At 40.5% G+C, this 23300-nt stretch overlaps 1 protein-coding gene across 3 annotated transcripts in view; it reads left to right on the top strand.

Annotated features, from left to right (window-relative positions):
* Positions 1 to 23300, top strand: part of LOC140204385 (TOG array regulator of axonemal microtubules protein 1) — an 84519-nt gene that overhangs the window by 9159 nt on the left and 52060 nt on the right. For all 3 annotated transcript variants that reach the window (XM_072271119.1, XM_072271116.1, XM_072271121.1), the window contains exons 2-3: positions 6929 to 7073; positions 20579 to 20719. In XM_072271119.1, the coding sequence (XP_072127220.1) occupies positions 6929 to 7073; positions 20579 to 20719 (286 nt within the window). The remainder of the gene's footprint in view (positions 1 to 6928; positions 7074 to 20578; positions 20720 to 23300) is intronic.

The following is a 23300-nucleotide window of genomic DNA, read 5'->3' as shown; positions in this document are numbered from 1 at the left end:
CTTCTTTGGGGCAAAGCACCTGGACGCAAAGTGTCCGACTTTCCCGCAGTTATAACAGACGACCCCAGGAGACTTCCTACCAGACTGCTCCCGGTCTACCTTATCCTTCTCACTAGTCCCTGGCTTACTTTCTGACTTTTCTGGCGGACTCTCCCCACCGTCTTGACTACCCTTCTGGTAGCCTTTACTCGGGGCAAACTTCATTTTATGCGTCAACGCATACTCATCCGCTAACTTAGCAGTTGCGGCTAACGTGGCTGCCTCTTTCTCATTTAGGTAGGGTCTCATACCCTCAGGGACACAACCTTTGAACTGCCTAATCAGGATCAGCTGTAGCAGTCTGTCATAATCCCTGTCTACCCCCTTCAAGGCGCACCAACGCTCACAATATGTCTGCATCTCACGGGCAAACTCTAAATACGTGCGGTCCCACTGTTTCCTCGCATTCCGGAACCTCTGCCGGTATGCCTCTGGGACCAACTCATAAATCCTGAGGATGGCCTCTTTCACCACCTCATACCTCTGGGCATGTTCTGCGGACAAAGCTGAGTAAGCTTGTTGGGCTTTCCCTTTCAGTACACTCTGAAGCAAAACAGCCCACTTATCCCTCGGCCAGTCCTGACTTGTAGCCACTTTTTCGAAATGGAGAAAGTACCGATCCACGTCGGTATCGTCAAATGGGGGAACCAGCCTAACCTCCTGGGTCGCCCGGAACCCTCCACCTTGGTTCGGCACGGGCCCCTGCTCTGCCCTTATCTTTAACTTCTCCAGCTCGAATTCCCTTTCCCTCTGTTTCTCCTCTCGCTCCAACTGTCTCTCTCTCTCTCCCCTGCCTTTCTAACTCTTTCTCTTTCTCCTGCCTTTCTAACTGTTTCTCTTTCTCCCGCCTTTCTAACTCTCTCTCCTGCCTTTCTAACTCTTTCTCTTTCTCCTGCCTTTCTAACTGTTTCTCTTTCTCCCACTTTCTAACTCTCTCTCCTGCCTTTCTAACTGCTTCTCTTCGTGTTCTAACTGCCGTACCCGGAACTCGTGCTCGAGTCTCAGTTTTTCAAGCTGCACCTGTACCGCATCTCTAGCAGGTTTTTCAATAGACACCACCTCCAGCTCCCCTTGGGGAAACACACCTTTAGATACATAGTGCTCTACGATAGCTCTGTGTATCTCCTCTCTCCTCATTATCGACTTCCCCTTAGCAAGATTCAACCATTTGGCCACAGCTACCAATTCCACTTTCCTGGCATCCTCTAATGCCTCCAAGGTCGGCGCCTTTATAAATTCCTCAGCAGTCATTTCTGCTGATTGTCTTTTCTTTCTTTTGGGAATTTTAACCCAATCAATTTACTCCGTCCCAAATTTAGCGTTCAAAATCGCGGACAAGAACCCCACTTATGTTACATACCCCGTAACTGGGTTGCCAAACCAGCAGAAATGGATCATTCAGTTGGAGTCTGGATTACTAGAACTAAGAAAGTTTTATTAAAGAAAGAAGCAGCACAGTACTCTAATCAAAAGGATAATAAATGCAACAGTTCAGCAATGATAAACACACATGTACACAGAATTAAGATAACAGGATCAATCAAGCTGTATCGTTGTCTAGGAGTAAATGACCAGTTTCAAAGTGACGCAAAGTTCAGTTCAGTTCGCAGTAATCGCTGCCGTGGGAGGTGGACAGTGGGGGGGGAGGAGAGAGAGAGCAAAACGAATGAATATTCAAACGGCTTCCACACAGACCTTCGACATTCTTCGCAGTCAGCTTTCGGGCGAGCCCTTTGTGATGTCATCTGAGGTCACCGACCGTGACCCCTCCGTTTCCAGATACGATCGTTTCTCTGCGGTGAACCTGGCACCCAGGCAAGGGCGGACACACACCAGGTTCCCACTGATCGTGCCTTTCCACCCTGTGCGTCTATGGCTTGGTCCCGCAACCAGCCTTCCAAAACTTCCCACCGACTTGTGGGAGACGCACCGCTTCCAGGGTCTCGTTACCTCGGGGTGTCATGTGTGTGTTGCCTTTGCGAACCTGTCCCTTTTTATCCCCCTGCTGGGGTGTCGCCTGTCCATCACTTCAAACAGTTCAGGGTTCAAAGGGGGAGCCGATCTTGACTGCTCTCCTTCCGTTACTCACTCCCATCCCTTCATTAACATCTCCAAATGCTACTCCATTGTTTTCCTTATCTCTCTTTCTCCTGAAGACAGGTGGCAGACCAACTGTTGATCCCACTGGTGCCAGCCCAGGCCAGCTAACATCTTAATTTATGTGTATTCTCGTCACAATAGGAATTTGTGTTTGGTACAAAAAGGTTATGAGGATGATTAATGCAGAAATAATGCTGAAGAATAATGCAGAAAAATAAATCATAGACGGGCTTTTGAGATACTTGTGTGGAATAGATAACTTTAACATCCTTATCTATAACATGGTCTTTCTTTTAATGCAGGCATAAAATTCAGAAATTAAACTGAAATGTTATTAATCTGTCTGAGTGATAAACAGATAACCAAACTTTTTATATACTCTGGTCTAAGTCCAGTTTCATTTCTAAGATACAGTATTAAGCTGAAGGGTACATTAATATATTTCATATAAGAATTATGCAAGGATTTTTAATCCAAATTTAGCCCAAACTATTCGAGATAACACCTGATCCTTATTGAATCAAAGCATGACTATAAATGCTAAATCACATTAGACAAGCAATTATAGCGAAAGTTATGAAAGGTTGGATTTGTATTATCATTCCAGCACTTCAGAGGGCTCAGCCCACTGGAGGACTTTGTGTCTCTTCAGCAGTTTTAAATTGAGTTGTTCAGTCCATATCAATCCATCCTATCTCCTCCATCTCCTGGCTTTTCCTCCCTCTCCAGGCCTCTCATCCTTATTTGATTCTTCCTCATATCCTGTGGTAATTCACCTGCCCTTCTTTCTGCAATGCACCATTCTGTCTGATCTCCCAGTCTCTCACCCCATTTCAAAAAGCTAAATAAATTTCTTTTGAGAATTAGTCGCTATCCAGGTTTTCAGTTGATGATTTTATTTAATTTTGTTCACCATAAGCTAAAAACCTCAATAATTTAGTTTTTCTTTTACTCCAACTACCTTGTTGCAGATAATGTAAGCAAGCTATGGGAATATACCTCTTAATGACTGCTAATAGCATATGTTATAGTTGCGTGCAAACGCGCTACTAAAGAAACACAAGGAGGCAGAGAGAGCTGAACTCAGAATGCCTTTACTGATTCAAAATCACGCGCTTAAGTCTCCCCTCCCATGGGCCCCTGCGACCCACGGGGCAGGCGTGACGCCAGACTGTCCCCAGAAGTTCCGCCTCGAGCGGGTAGTTCCAAACGCACTACCACGTGTCTGCCTGCGGCTCCCGATGGCGGTTCGAGTCCCGCGTGTGCGGGCCGCCACACCACCCGCCCAGAAACGTCCATCAGGGGAGTGGAGCCCCCAGTCTGTGTGACGTGCCTGGGTGGCCGGCCTCGCTGGCATGGTGTAGGTACCCTCACTGGTTGCTGAATGTCCAAGTGCACCGGTTTGAGGCAGTCCACTGTAAAAGTCTCTTCCCAGCCACCCACCACCACGACACACGTGGTTCCGTTGTGCCGGATCACCTCGAAGGGTCCCTCGTACGGCCACTGTAGAGGTGACCTGTGCATGCTCCTGCGAATAAAAACATACTCACAGTCTCGGAGGTCTTCAGGGGTGAAGGATGGCGTGGACCATGTCTGGAGGTTGGGACTAGTGCCAGGGTCCCTACCTTGTCCTGCAGCCTCGTTAGCACCGCTGCTGGAGTTTCTTCTGGACCTTGGGCCTCTGGTACGAACTCGCCTGGGACCGTCGGGGGCGCTATAGACCAATTCTACCGAGGTGTCCAGGTCCCCCTTGGGGGCTGTGCGGGTGCCCAGTAGGACCCAGGGAAGCTCATCTGTCCAGTTGGGGCCCCTGAGGCGCGCCTTCAGGGCCGACTTGAGATGCCGGTGGATTCGCTCTACCAAACCGTTGGACTGGGGATGGTACGCTGTGGTGTGATGCAGCTAAGTGCCCAGGAGCTGCGCCAGTGCTATCCACAAACTAGACGTGAATTGCACCCCTCTGTCGGAGGTGATGTCCGTTGGGAGGCCGAACCCGGCGATCCAGTTTGCAATGAGCGTCCTGGCGCAGGACTCAGTGGACGTGTCTGCGAGCGGTACGGCTTCCGGCCACCTGGTGAACCTGTCTACCATGGTAAAGATATACCTGGCGCCCCGGGAGACTGGCAGGGGGCCAACGATGTCCACATAGATGTGTTAGAACCTCCTGTGCGTCGGCTGGAACTGCTGGAGGGGAGCCTTCACATGCCGCTGGACTTTGGTGGTCTGGCAGTGTACGCAGGTCCTGGCCCAGTGTCCGACCTGTTTGCACAAACAGTGCCAGATGACTCTGCTACCAGCTTGATGGACGCCTGGGTGGACGGGTGGGCCAGGTCGTGCAGCGTGTTGAACACCCGGCGCCTCCATGCTGCTGGTACCACGGGTCGGGGTTCTCCCCACAATATACGTGTATGGATTTTGACGTGTGTGAATTGAATAATTGCTTATCAGTAAGGACAGTAAAGATGAAAACAATTAGACAAAGGCCAATAACATTTTTTACCAATCTCTTGCACTTGCAATTTAGCAGCTTACAATTTGTTCAATGTCATTTAACAGGTAAAGAATTGTAAACCATGATAAATTGTGAACCATGATAAACCATGTACAATTGTCAGAATTGTCTTTTGGAATGTGAAAATAGGATAGTTGTAGGGTATTGAATCCACCCACTGACATGAACTTTTGATAGAAAGTTGCATATTTGTGAAATAGTGAGTTAATAAGTTTGGTCTAAGGAGATCTGTACAAATAATACTGAAGTAATTAGTAAAGTTTATTTAAATTCAGTGAGCACAATTTTGATTGATCAAATTATATAAAATTTATTTGGCCTGCAGATTTGTTCGAGCCAAAGGATACATTTTATTTTTATTACATCAATGTGAATTGAACAGTAAAACCAGAAGATTTCTAATTCTAAAAATAATTTTGCCATCACTGATGGTACTGTTATTGTGCAGCAAGAATTAGACTAGTTAGAATAATTAATCATGAAATAAAAAGAATACTGGAAGTGCTGAGCATGTAAGGTAGCATCAGTGAACGCAGAGAGAAATGGATTCTGTTAAAGAACCTTCATCAGAGTTATTATTATAGTCTTGTATGGAGAATTCATTTTCTAAAATAGCCTACAGTGATCCTATATTCTCCATTCTTCTGTTTCCTTCTACCAGACTATCTCCTGGATGTGACCTACATTTTTTTGTTATTTGTAAAAATTCTGTCAGTGTCACTATCAGCAATATGTTGCAAGGTTATGATTGAACTATCCCAGCAGTGTAAAATGAATCCCATTTTGCAAACTTCCCTACTTTGAAGTTTCTATTTTGAAGTGACAGATCTGCTTGGTAAACTTTTGATCATGTAAGGAGAGAAATATATTAAATCTTCAGAAATAAACTCAGGTTGTATATTGGACATCTGACACATTAACTGGCTATTTTCAATTATAGTATAATTTTTTTCTTCAAACTATAGTGGATTCAGGTTAATTGGGACACATCGAGACGAGTACATTTTGGCTCAATTAAGCGGCTGCCCAAATCAGCTGAACTTTCATGGAAATAGTTAAAAAGGTATTAAAAAAGACAAACTACCATTCGGCTGAGTAACAAATTATATATTTAAATGAAATACAGAACAAATGAGAGCCTTATCAATACCACTACAGTATGATAAATTTGTGTATTGGTTCCTAGCACTTATTGATGGTATGTTGCCATGTTCTTTTGATTGAATGTAAATGAACAAAATCACCTAGTGCAGATAATGGAATACCTTTGTACAATTCCTTCGACGATTGCATCATGCGAATCTTCATTTCCATTGCAACATTCAAGATGATTGTTGATACCTTCAGATTCTTCATAGTTCCTAACTTGTTGAAATAGTTTCTGGCATTTCCAAACCTGAATGCTTGAAACTGCTGTGAGCAAAACAATTCTAAATTCTTACTCCTTGTGTCTTACTGCTTATTTCTCATCAGAAGTAAGCAGGAAGACAATTCAGAACTGTTTTGCTCAGTGTGGTTTCAACCATTCAGGCTTAAAGATGCCAGAAACAGCTGGGAGTGAAAATGAAATGATTTCACTTCTTCAACAAGTTAGGAACTACAAAGAATCTGAAGGTATCGACAATCATCATGAACGTTATGATGAAAATAAAGATTTAGATCCTGCAGTAGTTTATGTCATTGTGTGAAGGCAGTCCATTATTTACACTAGGTGTCTGTGCTGATTTTAGTCATTTAATAGTTGATCAAAAGAACACAGCAGTGTGTAGGTGCCCTGGATGAAATTCTCTAGCTTTGATAACAAATAGGAGCTAATAAACAGTTTTATAGTCCTGTGGTATTATTGACAGCTTTCTAATTTGTTCTGTATTTCATTTATGTACATAAGTTGTTACTCAGTTTGTCTTTTTTTTAATGTACCTTTTTAACTATTTCCATGAAAATTCAGCTAATTAGGCCAAAATGTACAGGTCCTGATTTGTCACATTAACTGAGACCCACTGCATAACTACAGAACTTGAACCCAATGAAGTCTATTCTCTGAAACATAGTCATCATTGTTAGTTAAAGCATTAGTATTTTCCGAAAATGTATTTTTCTGTTTTTAAACCTCAATTTTGATCATCGTTCATCTAAACGCTAATCTTTTAAAATATTAATATATACTAATTTTGATTGTCTTTAACGATTGTTTAGTTTATTTGAAAATTGACTTAATTGCTTATTTGGGATTATATTTTAAGGAAAACATGTGATTGTTCTTTTATTTTCTTGAAGGTTCAACTGTTCAGTGATATGCAGCAGTCTCCAAAACTAATGAACAGTCAGATGATGCATGCTGCTGATGAAATATTTTTTACCAGACAGTCTAATGTCAGAAATACAAATCTTGAGAATAATTTGACCAACATATCAAATTCTGGTAAGCTGCTATTGTGCATTTTGTTACTATTTTAGCAAGTTGCTTGAAACAACAAAGTCATTATTCATGGTTTGAAACTGTGGGGGATGGGGATTGATCCGATGCAACCCGTTTACACACTCTCTTAATTGATTTCTTTACTTAGTAGGACAATGAAAGCTGCTGTTTTCTCCAGCATTGGTGTTCCCAAATGATATATTGATTTCTCAAAACAAAGCTTTGATGATTATTTGGTTACATAGCTTCCTAACATTAACCTTTTGTTTGAGATGGAACAGTATGAACCCAATGAGGATTAACTTTGGCTTACTAATTTGGTCTGTTCCTTTATTTAGGGGTTTAATATGTGTAAAATCTAGTTTAGAATTACTTATGATTTGGAGAATGAAGTAGTTGAGCAGATCTTGGAGAGTCAAGCCTAATGCCTAAAAATTGAGATCATCCCAGAGATGACAGCAGTCCTGTACAGGATGGTAAATCCTGTATTGATGTAGGACTGGAAAGGAAGTTGAAGTGGCATGCAGATACTCATCGTGGCCATTGGGTGCAGAGTGTAAGTACTTCACAGAGTGGTTGCCTGTTTGATGCTTGGTCCTGCCAACGTAGAGGAAGGCACAGTGAGAGCACTGAAAGCAGTAGATGGGGCTAGAGGAAGTGCATGTGAATCTCCTCCTGGAAGGGCTGTTGAGGTCCAGTGCTCCCTACAGAAAGGAGAAGGGATGGTGGAGGGGAAGGTGTGACAGGTAGCGGGATTCTGGCAGAAATGGTTGGAAATGTTTCAAATGGTGCAGTGGTGACTTTTTGTTTTAGCTCCCAAAAATCATCAATTATTCTTATTTGGAACTACCACAAATGAAACTTGTTGCTACAGACTCTGTAATAAGTAACATCGTCTTTTTAGAACCTATAGACTCTGGACTGCAGACCACCCTGGGGGCAGTGCAGAAGTTGAAGGCTCAGGAAACATCTCCATCGTCTTTGATAACATGACTGCTGGGCAGGGCTGCAAGTAAAATTGAAATGCAGAGACCTAAGGCCCACCTCTCAACCAACCCCCTTTCTAATGTATAGTCTCAAGATTGCAGTACCTTAAGACAGCACACCCTGATTATTATGAAGGACTTCAACCAGGCCAGCTTGAAGAAATCTCTGATAAGCTACTACCAACATGTCATGTGTGGAACCAGAGGAACCAACACACTTGATCACTGTTAGACCACCACCAAGGATGCTTACAGTGCCATACCACACCAGCATTTTGGCAAGTCCAATCATCTGGCTGTACTTCTAACATAAAGGCAGAAATTTAGGACTCCAGCACCAGTGGTGAGGTCCACAAAAGTATAGAGCACTTGACTGCTTTGAAACGGTGGACTGGGCTATATTCGGGGATTCATCTTTGGATCTGAACGAATATGCTACAGTTACCAGCAACTTCATCAATAACTCTGTGGATAAATCAAAAGATTTGCAATCAGCTGAAGGCTAGATCAAGACCAGTGATCCAAAACCCTACAAGAAGTCTAGTTATGACCTATGGAGAGCGAAAACATAATTCCATGTAAAGTTAGAGACACAATCAGAGGCATGACACCTGCAGCAGGGTGTGCATGCCATTACTTCCGATAAGGCAAAACATAATCACATAAATGGCTGTGATGTTTCACTCCTCAATAAACTCAATGCCTTTTATGTGTGCTTTGACAGGAAGGATAAAACTACACCTCTGCTAGTCCCCACAGTATCTGGCAACCCTGTGGAAGTGGAAGGCTGGATTGACACAAAGGTTGGTGATGTGGATAGTGTACAAGGTTACAATGGAATATAGACGGAACACAGAGTGGACTGAGAAGTGGCAGATGAAGTTCAGTCCAGAAACGTGTGAAATGTGCACTTCGGAAGGTCAAACTTGAAAGCAGAGTACAGTGTTATTGGCAAAATTCTTAGCAGTGTAGAGGAAAAGATGGATCTTGTGGTCCAAATCCATAGATCCCTCAAAGTTGCCGCACAAGTTGATAGGATAGTGTGATGTATTAGGCTTCATTAGTTGGGTGAAGGAGTTGAAGAGCTGCGAGGTTATGTTACAGCTCCGTAAAACTCTGGTTAGGTCACACTTAGAGTATTGTATTCATTTCTGGTCGCTTCATTTTTGGAAGGATATGGAGGCTTCAGAGAAGTGCAAAGGAGATTTACTCAGATGCTCTCTGGATTAGGGAACATGTCTTAAATGGAAAGGTTGAGTGAGCTCGGGTTTCTTCCCTCTGGAATAAGGAGGATGAGAGGATTACTTCAAGGATATTCATAAAATTATGAGAGGCATAGATAGAGTGGACAGCCAGTGCTTTTTCCCCAGGGTGGCAGTGGCTAATATGAGAGGGCATCCTTGTAGGGTGAGTGGAGAAAAGCTTAGGGGTGATGTCAGAGACAGTTTTTTTTAAAAAAAAAGTAATAAGTGCCTGGAATGCACTGCTTGGTGTGGTGGTAGAGGCAGATACATTAGGGACATTTAAGATTAGCATATGGATAAAAGAAAAATGGAGGCTTATGGGCTAAGTAGGTGGGAGAGGTTAGATTGATCATGGAGTAGGTTTATATAGGCTGGCACAATATTGTGAGCCAAAGTGCCTAAGCGGTCATTATCTGACTAATTTCAAGGTACAGTTATTTACTTCTGCCTCCAATTTCTCCAAAAATGTGTCTGGGGAATGAGCTAGGTGAGCCATGTCAATGCCATGGAAATAGCAGTGATGTGGGGTAGGGGAAATTGCTATGTTCATGTTTTAATCTCACACCATCATTTGCTTAGCTCAAGTTGAGTGTTTAGGAATTTTTGTTAGTCATCTTGTTATACGCCCATAACAACACAAGTAACTCAACACCATCTCGTACAAAGCAATTTGCTTGATCCACTTTTAGACTATGTATTAGTGTATGCGGTGACTGCTGTATTTGTAGTCAACAGCATTGAAGCAACTCAGCAACATTACTTCAACGGCACCTTTCTTCTCTCTATGGCCATGTATTGGGAGAAGGCAATAACATTAATATTATGGAAATACCTGCATCATGTTACACACCCTGACTTGGATATATGTTGCTCTTCCTTCACAGAATATAAATTTCCTAGAACTATCCAAAAATATAGCATTTGTTTACTTACTGCATTTTACATTCTTGTAAAGCAGTTTGGCCACTATTACTTAATGAAGCAGAGTAGACTGTGAACAAAATAAAATTTAACCTGGTTGCATAAAAGTTAATTGGAATGATTACTTTGACATAAGTATAGACATCGGTGAAAATGTTTCTTTCCCCCCCCCCTCCATTATTACCCAATTCTGTTTTGGTTTTTATGAAAATTTGTATGAAAATTAATTAATGCAAACATATTAAAGTTAGATATCTTATAGTTACTTAAAAACTTGAGCAAAAATGTGTTTGTCACTTTGTAAGTGTTGTTTAGCCTGTAGAATACTTTTGTAGTTACTTAATTTTAAGCAGACTTAAAAATATTTAACCAGATTAGGTAGCTTGAGGAGAAGATTAACTATAGCAGGAAAAAGTTGTAAAATAGTTGAATGAATTCCAAATGTATTCTTCTCTACCTTAATTTACATAATGAAAGCAGTAAATTTGATGCCTTTGGAGAAGTCATGACAGACTGTTATGGAAACTTTTTGTTTTGTTCAGGGACTTTGTGATTGTTGCTAGAGAAACCTTTTTTACTATTGGTTCAGTTTATAAAGAGAGCAATTGAAGTAGATTTTAAACATTTTAGATTCACTCCATGTTACAGTACCACCATTATGGCACTTACTGGAGCTTTTCTTTAATGATACATTTCAACCCATTTTTGCTGGAATGCACTGTACTAAAGTTATGAACTCATAACCTGCTCAGAAAGACAGATACTATCCCATGAACTATACATATATTTTACTTGCATTTTTTCTAGGTAGTTCATAGCAAAACGGTGCTAAATGTATATTGGGATGGATCTTGTATTAGTAATTACTTAAAGCTATCAACAAATGACAGCAGCATGGGAATTCCCTTGCATGTGTAAATCATGTCAGAAATTCTGAAGTTCCTTTTAAGTAATCCAGCCTTCCTCCACAGCTATGCAATTTTCTGTATGCTTTACTGTGGGCAAGGAACCTTTTGATTTCAAAATATTGATGCAGTTACAAAGAAGACATGTCAGTGCCTATATGTCATTAGGAGCAAATTTAAAAATATACACATTCTGCAGATGAGCTGTGGAGAGCATTCTGCATCACTGTCTGCTATGGAGGGGCCACAGCACAGGATTAGAAAAATCTGCAGAGAGTTGCAATCTCAGCCAGCTCCACCATGGGCATGAGACTCCCCAGTGTTGAGGACATCTTCAAAAGGCAATGCCTCTAAAACGCAGAATCTATCATTTGGGACTCCAATCACCCAGGGTATGCCTTCTTCTCATTGCTGCCATCAGGGAGGAAATACAGGAGCCTGAAGACACACGCTCAATGTTTTAGGAACAGTGTTTTCCACTCTACCATCAAATTTCTGAACGGAGGGTGAACCAACTATTGAATACTACCTCATTATTTTTGCAACACACACAAAATGCTGGTGGAATGCGGCAGGCCAGGCAGCATCTATAGGAAGAGGTAGAGTCGACATTTTGGGCCGAGACTCTTTATCAGGACTAACTGAAAGAAGAGATAGTAAGAGATTTGAGAGGGGGAGGGGGAGGGGGAGGAATGGAGCTAAGAGTTGGAAAGTTGATTGGCAAAAGGGATACATGGCTGGAGAAGGGAGAGGATCATGGGACGGGAGGCCTAGGGAGAAAGAAAGGGGGAGGGGAGCATCAGAGGAAGATATAGTGAGAGGGACAGGGAGAAAAAAAGAGAGAGAAAGAAAGGGGAAAAATAAACAAATAAGGGATGGGGTAAGAAGGGGAGGAGGGGCATTAACGGAAGTTAGAGAAGTCAGTGTTCATGCCATCAGGTTGGAGGCTATTCAGACAGAATATTAGATATTGTTGCTCGAACCTGAGTGTGGCTTCATCTTGACAGTAGAGGAGGCCATGGATGGACATATCAGAATGGGAATGGGACGTGGAATTAAAATGTGTGGCCACTAGGAGATCCTGCTTTCTCTGGCGGACAGAGCGTAGGTGTTCAGCGAAATGGTCTCCCAGTCTGCGTCAGGTCTCACCAGTATATAGAAAGCCACACCGGGAGCACCGGACGCAGTATATCACACCAGCCGACTCACAGGTGAAGTGTCGCCTCACCTGGAAGGACTGTCTTGGGCTGTGAATGGTGGTGAGGGAGGAAGTGTAAGGGCATGTGTAGCACTTGTTCCGCTTACAAGAATAAGTGCCGGGAGGGAGATCGGTGGGAAGGGATGAGGGGGATGAATGGACAAGGGAGTCGCATAGGGAGCGATCCCTGTGGAAAGCAGAAAGAGGGGGAGGGAAAGATGTGCTTGGTGGCGGGATCCCGTTGGAAGTGGCGGAAGTTACAGAGAATTATATGTTGGACCCGGAGGCTGGTGGAGTAGTAGGTGAGGACGAGGGGAGCCCTATCCCTAGTGGGGTGGCGGGAAGATGGGGTGAGAACAGATGTACATGAAATGGGAGAGATATTTTTGCTCTCATTTTGCACTTATTTTTTAAATTTATATTTCTTTTTATAGTTTATAGTATTTCTATGTATTGCTTTGTACTACTGCTGCAAAGCAATAAATTTCATGACATATGTCAGTGATATTAAACCTGATTCTCATTAATCCTTGGTTGAACCACAACACAGCCATGGCGAGGGAAGGCATGTTTGCTGAACCATACTTCAGCAAGTTATCCACACTTACAAAGACTACACATAAAATAGTTTATTTTTAATACCCTTATGTAAATAATTAAAAATATTTAGAAATCTTACAATTCTTGCAGCACAGGAGACCATCAGTTCATCAAATGTTATGCCTAATATGCAAATCATTTCAGCCAATTCTGGTAGTTTTGATTTTCACCAACTTTATGAAGAGTGAATTTGTTTGTGTGTGCGTGCGTACGCGCGCATACTTTGTGGGGTAAGTTGAGGGGAGAGGGTATTCTTGCATCACCTCATATCTGTTGTCCAGAATATTAAACCCAAGTCCCTTGATTCTTGAACAATCTACTAATGAATACAGCTTCCTTCTATCCTGTAAATCAATCATGTTCTTGTGCATCTCTGTTATATCTTCTCTAAGATTTTTTGCACCAATGCGAACAACCTGAGCTTCCCCACGGTAACCTTGAGCTTGAATTTCCTCATCCCTGAGTTTGTTCTTTTATTAAGTATGCTCTTTCTAGTACATCCCCATCTTTCTCCAAGTCAAGTGGCCAACATTGAATGCAACTGTCTTCTTGTGTCTAAACTAATGGTTTATAAAATTCAACGTAACTTCTCAGAATATATGTTTTTAATTTGCTCTTTATTTTCTGGTATGTTACCTGTGAAAATTCTTGAATGTAATATGCTGTAATTGCCACTGATTGCTTTGTACTGATGTCTGACAACATCATGCATTGGAAAGTGGAGATTTTCACAATAAGGAATTTAATAAATGATCTAAAAATTGTGTTTTATAGCTGCATATTGCTGGAATTAAGCATAGAACAGTTGTGATGTTTTGGTTACCAGACATTGCAATAACATTTCTTCATTTTTATGGTATACATATTTCTAATTTTGATTGTTTCAAAATTATTCCTTCTTTCCTCTATTATGTCCTTTCAAGTTGCCTTTTCATTATTTTATGTAGCCAGAAATTCCATTGCTTTCGGGATGGCTCAATAATGCATTGTTTTAAAGGTAATAACTATTGTGATGTAGGCAGATAATTATGTAATTATGTATAATTTGTATAAAACCACAGTGTATATTAGTTTGGTATTCCTTACAGGTTGAAAAGTGAAGACATGGGTATTTTTCTTGCCCCATAGATGGGAAGCTGGAAAAATGATGTTTGTAAGAAATGTTGAAATAATTTCCATGGTATGTACTTTCCTAACATGGCCATCATTTAATGCCTATTCCTAATTGCTCTTGAGAAGGTAGTTGTGACCTTCCACCTTGAGCTGTTGTACATCTTCTGGAGAATGCAGATATAAATAGAGTTCCAGCGTTTTGACCTGGTTAAGGGTGAAGAAACATTTCCATTTTGAAATGCTTGAATCCCTTGGAGGAAAACTTGAAGGATGTGGCAATTCTGTGTGTAAGTGCTCTTTTCCTTTGTCTTTGGCAATTTTGGAAGATCCAATGTCTAGAACATTCAGGTACAGCACATACGTATTCCACTTTTATCTAAGAGCTAAGCATGTTGTATTCTGTACCATTATCATTAAGCCAGGCTAGGGGGCCAATATTGTAGAAGGTGATTATATCTGGAGCATTCCCAAATATACCTGAGGTGTTTGAAACTGCAAGACTATACAAATGCCAAACAATAGAAACAGTATGTAAAAGATGTAATTGAACTTTCCGACATGCAAGGCTGCATTTCAGAACTTTTCACTAATAATGTATTGAGTTGTGAATGGCAATGGGGTAATTCAGTAATCATTGGTAAAAGGGAATTTTATCTCATCTTCATGACAAATCCTTGAAGATGAAATATTTTCACCCAGAATACCGAATCAGTAATACATCCTGGTTTCTTGAATTTTGTACCTGTCAAGGGACCAAATTTGAGCCAAATTTGATTTGTTCTGCTTCTAAATGGCCTGTATGTCTAGATGACTTCCTAGCTACTTCTAAAGACTTCTGTTCTAAAGCATATCATATCCCAGATCTACCTAGCTGTGTCCATTAATGTCTCAGGCAGTTAGGGGTAGGTTGAAATGCTGGCCTTGCTTGCAATGCTCATTTACAGCCATACCATTAACAATTACTTGATATTGTGTAAAATTGTCTAGCTATGAGAGGCAGAGCAATTCCAGTCTGGCCGATTATGGCTCCTCCTTCAGCAGTGGGTAAATGTCAAACAGCTATTACTCTCCAAAAGTCTTATTGATGTTCCAGACCTCATGACAGCCCATTTTCTTGCTAATTTATTTTGACCTTGATTTGCTTTCAGTTTGATTTTAATTGCTCTTGAGAAGCCAAATAAAAATTAGGGAACTCTTCAACAGGTTCTCAAATAATTTCACTATATATTAAATTTATAGTGATGTGCTTTAAGTACTTGTAATATGTGTAAAACAACATGTTGCTTAATTTTAATTGTGAGCAATACATAGTTAAATCTGCATCTACAGATTTTCTCTTGTTTGATATAGTTATCCTCTATCAATTTCCACTAGGGGTTGATTCCTATAAGTGTATTAAAATATTTTCAACTCTTCTGTAAATGATTTTGAAAGATTGTCATCAGTGATTTTCTGAAAATAGATGTGCTGAAAATCATGACTGACATGCAGCATGAACATTATGGGCAAGACTAGGCTTGATAGGTGCATGACACTGGATTGTATTATAGATAGATTTACTGTGATTAAATAGATGCTAGTGTTGAGTAATTGTAATATTAACAGCTAAACTTTACCTTGCATATTCATGTATTTTAAAATGCTTTTATATAGTCTGTAATTTACTTTATAATTCTATAAAATTGTTCCTATTTGATTTATGTTGAGAAACATTAACATTTAAGACACTACTAAATAAATTCTGAAATTAGTAATTTATATTATTGTATGCAATGAAGTGAAAGTTTTCACACTTTCAAACTGAAGCAGTTAAGGAGCTTAGCATAAAAGGGTGCAGTTGTAGAGAATGTAGAACTTTAAGGGAATTCCAGAGCTTCGGCTAAAGCAGTTGAATGCAATGTTCTATTCACCATGTAACTCAACGCAGCTACAATATTTCTACACATGCAAGGTATTGAGAGAATTATATTATAAATTGATAATTGCACTGGATTATTATAACATGAGCCTTTCTATGCTGTAAACTAAATGGTAAGAAGTAACATTGTGCTGAAGTTTCATTTGGCTTCAAGATCTTCTGAAGGCGATGTCTCAAGAAGGTGACAGCTGTCATTAGGAACACTCACCATCCGGAACATGTCCTCTACTACCATCAGGGAGTAGGGCAGGCCTGAAGACCCAAACTGAACGTTGTAGGTCCTGACGAAGGGTCTCAGCCTGAAACGTCGACTGTACCTCTTCCTAGAGATGCTGCCTGGCCTGCTGCGTTCACCAGCAACTTTGATGTGTGTTGCTTGAATTTCCAGCATCTGCAGTGTTCCTGTTGTTTGTTATAGGGACAGTTTTTTTTTATCTTTGCCATTAGACTACTGCACAGTCCATGCACACAACCTCACTATTTTTCTTTCGCTCTGTCTGATCTAATGCCTGTACTATACTACTGCCACAAATCAGCAAATTTCATGACTTGTATCAGTGGCAATAAATCTGATTCTGAGAATCTGTTTCACATTCAGTTAAGATTGAGCAGAACTGTATATCAATGTTGTTCATATCCCTGATCATCTTCAAGAATCTGATGACCAAACACTGCCTGGGCAGGGCAAAAAGCATTATCAAGGATGCATCTCACCCTAACCATGGACTTTTTACCCATCTGGTAGGTGCTACAGGAGTCTCCGCTCCTGCACCAGCAGGCACAAGGAGAGCTTCTTCCCTGAGGCTGTCACCCTGCTGAACCTCACATCACAGCGCTAAGCAGTATTGCATCCATATTGTACTGTCGCAGCACTTTTATATTTATGTGCTGTAGCACTTACTTTTGTTTCGCTGTTATTTTGTAAATAACACTATTCTTTGCTTTTCTGGTCAGATGCTAACTGCATTTCATTGGCTTTTTATCTGTACTCGGCGCAATGACAATAAAGTTGAATCTAATCTTATCTTATCTAATCTCAACCTGAATGGCCTTGTATAAGCAATTCCAGCTTGCTTACTACCCATTGATTTTTAACTTTTTTTAAATTTCAGTGTGAATTTGCTTTAATTTTAAGATTATGCCTCTTTGTTTTGGATTTCCCCCTCATCAAAAGAAATAGTTTCATGCTCTCTCTCATTCCTTTTGAAAACTTCTGCCCATTTTAAATTCCAGAATACTGATCAATTGAGCTGCTTTTGCCAGAATGGTGTCTAGCCTGCCTGTGTTGAAACAGCACTCATCCATGAAAATGAAGAGCATTTTATTACATGCTTGACTTGTGCTTTGTAAATGGTGTAATAAAAGCTTTAGAGAGTTAGGTGAGTCATTCATTCTAGAATGCTGAGACTCTGACCTACTCTGGTCACTATGGTATTTGTCTTGGCTCCTCCAGTTACATTCGACTTGATCATTACACCTTCAAGATGGTGTCAAGTGAAAATAGTCTGACATTTTTTTTCCTGGTAGTTGTCTGATATTTGTTAGATGCGAGTGTTACTTTCCACGTATTGCTATCCAAAACTTGGTACACATGGACTTGATTTCCTTAATTTACTGATGAGATAATGGAGCTTAATATTGTTCAATTATCTGAAAAATTCTTGTCTTTAATCATATGTAAAAGGGAAGATTATTGATAAAGAAGATGAAGTTACTTGGGCCTAGGATATTGCTCTGATGAATTCTTGCATCGGTGTTCTTGGTTCAGGTGATTAACAGCAATGTGCTCAATGTGAATCCAGCCAATAAAGTGTTCCCTCTCGCTTCCTATTGGAGTCCATGAAACTGCATTATCCAAGGCTGCCTTGTTCTCAAGGAGCATTCACTCTTGCCTGTACCTCTGAAATTCAAAATTCATCAATGTTGGACTAAAGTTGGAGAAGCATGGAAGTGTAGTGGTTAACATACCGGTCAAATATTTTTAAGGAGGGAGCACTGTTTGATTGCACTGTTGGTGATTTTGAACAGTGATGGATTAGTGCTTGGCTTGATTGAATTTGTATTGGACTGAGCATGTCTGACCAATTTTTAGGCGAACACTATTTGTAGTTGTACTGTATACAAGGCCAGTTCAAAAGCACATAACTCCAATATCAAAACTGCAGTCGTATCAAAGTTCATTGTCTTGTTTGTTTTGAGGCATTCCTGAGGCATTAACCAACTCTAATAGGTGCCATTACTAAATATATCTCTCAACACTTAAGGAGGATCTCTTTCTCATCTCTCAACCCACTCCAGAAATTCTCAAAAGTATAATGCGAAGTATGGACTAGACTTGCTCACCAGCTGAAGTTTATAAAGCTGGAAGTGAACAACAAAAACTCCACAAGCATTCTTAGCAATCTTAAATCTGGGATACAGGCAACGTTCCCTCTATTTTTTTTACAACTCCGCAGACCAACCATTGCACTGAGCTGAAAAATTTTACATGGCCAGATAACTGCACAGCTGTTTAAATGTTAAGAAAACTCCAGCTGTACAGCAACAAAGGCTATGTGCATGGAAGCAGTTCAGTTAGACTGTGCTGCTGCTCACCCATTCAGCTTAGAGAGAACAGTGGATACAGAAGAATGCCAATCTGTTAAGAAATTAGTTAAGTAAAAATATGTCCTCTTAAATCAATTACTTCCTCCTGCCAATAATATCCTGCAAGCCTTTCTGCAGTTTCAGATTAGCTTGTGGCACAGCTGATATCTTCATTGCTCATCAAATCCAGGAAAAGTATTAGGCAAATCAAGATCTATACCTGACTTATTGTGTGAAAGCCTTTTCATTAGCAGTCAGTTACTAATTGGATATAAGGCTATGATGGTTTACTATCATGTGTGGGGATCTGGCTGTGAATGTTTAACGAACTGCCACCTTGGTTCAGTTACCAACACAATTGATAACTGGATGAAGACAGACTGCAGAGTATTAACTCATCTGTACCATTCCATTACTCCCGTTTAATACACATTTATTCTGGTTGTATCTTTACTAGATTATTCCTTATATTTGCATGGGCTTGGAGTTTCTATTCTGGTCTTCTTGCGCGAAAATTGACTTGTGATGCGATGATTGAGTTTAGAACATGCAAATTTACATTGTAGATTGCGATACACTATGTTTCTCCTAATGGCCACAATATGAATGACTAATCTTGTAAGGCTAAATTCTAATTTTAAGCAATAAAATGGAGGGTATCTTCAATGTGAAGAGAAGGGCTAGATAAGAACTGTGGAGTGGTACAAATATATGGCACAGGGAAATGTATGGTCACACACTTTGGTAAAAGGAATAAAGGCAGGATATTCAAAAATCAGAGGTGCAAAGGAACTTGGGAGATGTTGTGCAGGATTCCCTAAAGGTTAACTTGCAAGTTGAGTTGGTGGTAAGGAAGGCAAATGCAATGTTAGCACTCATTTCGAGAAGACTAGAATATAAAAGCAAGAATTAATGCTGAGGCTTTTTAAGACATTGGTCAGACGGCACATGGAGTTTTAAGAGCAGTTTGGGGCTGCTTATCTACGAAAAGGCATGCTGCCATTGAAAAGAATCCAGAGGAGGTTTACAGGAAGGATTCTGAGAATGAAAGGGATAGCATGTGAGAAACCTTTGATGGCCCTGGACATGTAGTCGCTAAAGTTCAGAAGAATGGGGGCAGGGATCTCATTGAAATCTATCAAATATTGAAAGGCCTAGATAGAATAGAGATGGATAGGATGTTTCCTATAGTAGGGGAGTCTAGGAGCAGAGGGCACTGCCTCAGTATAGAGAGACGTCCATTTAAAACAGATGAGGTGGAATTTCTTTAGCCAAAGAGTAGTTAGTCTGTGGAATTCATTGCCACAGATGGCTGTGGAGGCCAAATCATTTGGTATATTTAAAGTGTAGGTTGATAGGTTCTTGGTTAGTCAGTGTCAAAGATTAAGGGATGAAAGCAGGAGAATGGGGTAGAGAGGAATAATGGCATAGCAGATTCAAAGGATCAAAAATAGGCCATTTGGTCCAATGTCTTATATATTACTACTATCACTGCCATTTGATTTGTGACAGTGGTGCTGAACATGGATGATTGAAGTTCCATGTAAATTTGTTATCGAAGCATGTACGGTATATGTTACTATATACTACTTTGAGATTAATTTTCTTGCAGGTACTTACAGGAAAAAAGAAATACAATAGAATTTTACAAAAACTATGCATAAACAAAGACTGGCAAACAACCAATGGGTAGAAGAAGACAAACCGTGCAAATAAAAATAATACTGAGAACCATAAGATTTGGAACTTCTTGGGCTGCTCCTTTGTAACTCTGTTTCACCTTTGAGCTTATTCCACAGTAGGAGCAGGTCGAATCAACCTCAGTATTTAGAGTAGTTATGGTGCAGAATGGGCAGTGTCTCCATTTTTCCTTATGGGTACATACTTGACTGTTTGATGGTACCATTCATTATTGTATTATTATCGCAGAGAATTCCAAGCTCATTGCTCTCTCTTCTAAATTTTTAGACAGCAATGTCAATTGAAGAAAATAAATGTTAATTGCTCTAAGTAAAATTTTCTTTTGTTTTTTTGCAGGGTTTGGGGAAACAGTTCACACTCATCCCGGAAGTAGGAGGATACTTTTCAGTTCTTCTAGAATGTTAAATGTGCAAAGTGTTAGTGTGGATTCTGACTTGCAGCTTTTGGGCATTGGAAACCACTTGCCGCAAGATAAAGGTGTCCATTATTAATGACTTATTATTTCAGTTACTTTTGAATATAATGAATGTCACAAATTAGGATAGCACTTTTGCTGTTGGGCTGCAACATATCAAAAAGGTTGTTTGATACTATAAACTTTTAAAAGTGTTATTTGAATTCTTTTTTAATTGAAATTGGCCCGAAAACAGCACCATTTTCTTTTTACTGTTATGTAAATGGTCATGATAAAATTACATACTTCAATAAGTAATGAAAATGTTGATTTGCTTTACTGTTGAATACTGGATACTATCATAATTTGTAGTTAAAGTTACACTGACTATATGGCTTGTAATGTCTTTTGACATTATATCTTGGTGAGGTGTTTCTATGGAATACTCAGCACTATTTGGTTAAAATCAATATTTGAAGAATGGTTCATATATGATCTAAGGTAAGTAAGATTTTTATAGTACACATTGTGAAAGGAATTCAACATTGCACAATCATTACCAAAAGGACTATCATTAACGGGTGGGCCTGGAAATTGCCCAGAGGAATAAATATAGTGATATCCTGAGCTGAGATCATCGACACCATCTTTTCACCGGGTACTCTTCCAACTAAAGGAGTATTACATATTTTCACCTCAATGTCAATTTGCTTCAGTTTTACCTGGGCTCTTTGGTGTTGCACTCTGTTGAATTCCACTTTGATGTACAGGGAAGACAATCTCAACTCACCTTTGGAATTAAGCTCCTTTGTCCATATTTGGAATAAGGCAGTCATGACAGCTGGAGCTGACTGTACCTGGAAGGATCCAATCTGTACATTGATGAGTAGGTTATTGCTGAGCCATGATCATCTCATCTGCAAGATACAGACCAATTTGTCTCCACCCTAGTTTCGTAGGTTCTAAGGCCACAAGGTACTTGATGGTCCAAGCAAGTGGTTCATTTAAGAGATGGTGCACTTCATCTTTCATTTATAGCAGGCTTCGTGGTACTCCCGACAAATGGAATGGAAATTCTTAGTAGCCTACCTCATACTGCTGTTCAAATTTGGGTGCGTGTGAACTGAGCTGTGTGCATCCTTAAAGCTTTTCAAGAAGGCTTTCAGAAGGTCCTTTGTTGCACTATGAACCAGGTAATCTCAGAAAAAGAGTCCTTTGGAAGTGTGCAATGGGCATGTGAATGATGCGACGTGCCAATTGGAGCTGACTGAGGGTAAATGGGGCCTTATTATTGAGGATGTTGACATTGATTCACTTGTGCTTCCAGTGGATTTGGACGATTTTGCAGAAACAATATTCATGCTAACTTTCCAGTCCTCTGAAGTGTGTATGGAGGGATGGGTGGGAGATGGGAAGTATTGCTGCTCCCGATAGATCATAAGCTTTCTGTCAGATTTGAGATCTTGGTCTTCAAACACTTTTTTTCCCTCAGATTGCGTGCTAAGTTCATCAGTGTTTGTCTTCATGAGATATGGGAAAGTGGTGTGTTTTTGGTCTTAATTTTACAACCAGTCATTTGTCACTCTTTTCCAGGGTAGATCTTTATAAAAGAATCGTTTTGTCCAACAGGAACAAGTATATTGGGGAGAGTTTAAACTAGAATTGTTGGGGGGTGGGAACTGAACTGAAAAGACGGGGGAAGGGGCAGTTGGCTCACAAAAAGCTTGTAGGCAGTGTGAGAGGGAGGATAGGCAGGTGATGTGTCTATCTTAATGCGAGGAGTATCATGAACAAAGCGGATGAGCTTAGAGCATGGATTGGCACTGGGAGCTAAGATGTTGTGGCCATTACAGAGACTTGGATAACTCAGGGGCAGGAATGGCTACTTCGAGTGCCAGCCTTTAGATGTTTCAGAAAGGACAGGGAGGGAGGTAAAAGAGGTGGGGGCGTGGCACTGCTGATCAGAGATAGCGTCACTGCTGCAGAGAAGGAGGAAGTCATGGAGAGATTGTCTACTGAGTCTCTGAGTGAAAGTTAGAAACAGGAAAGGATCACTAACTCTACTGGGTGTTTTTTATAGATCACCCAGCAGTAACAGGGACATCAAGGAGCAGATAGACAGACAGATTCTGGAAAGGAGTAATAATAACAGGGTTGTTATGGTAGGAGATGTTAATTTCCCAAATATTGATTGGCATCTCCCTAGAGTAAGGGGTTCAGATGGGGTGGAGTTTGTTTGGTGTGTTCAGGAAGGTTTCCTGACATAATATGTAGATAAGCCTATAGGAGGAGAGGCTGTACTTGATCTGGTATTGGAAAATGAACCTGGTCAGGTGTCAGGTCTCTCATTAGGAGAGCATTTTGGAGAAAGTGATCACAATTCTATCTCCTTTACCATAGCATTGGAGAGGGATAGGAGTGCACAAGTTAGAAAAGTGTTTAATTGGAGTAAGGGGAAAAATGAAGCTATCAAGCAGGAACTTGGAAGCATAAATTGGGAACAAATGATCTCAGGGAAATGTACGGCAGAAATGTGGCAAATGTTCAAAGGATATTTGTGTGGCATTCTGCATAGGTATGTTCCAATGAGACAGGGAAAGGGTGGTAGGGTACAGGAAACATGGTGTACAAATTCTGTTGAAAATCTAGTCAAGAAGAAAAGAA

Source organism: Mobula birostris, chromosome 1 (assembly GCF_030028105.1).
Source record: "Mobula birostris isolate sMobBir1 chromosome 1, sMobBir1.hap1, whole genome shotgun sequence".
In the NCBI taxonomy this organism is placed as follows: Eukaryota; Metazoa; Chordata; class Chondrichthyes; order Myliobatiformes; family Myliobatidae; genus Mobula; species Mobula birostris.
This window is presented reverse-complemented; position numbering and strand designations above follow the sequence as displayed.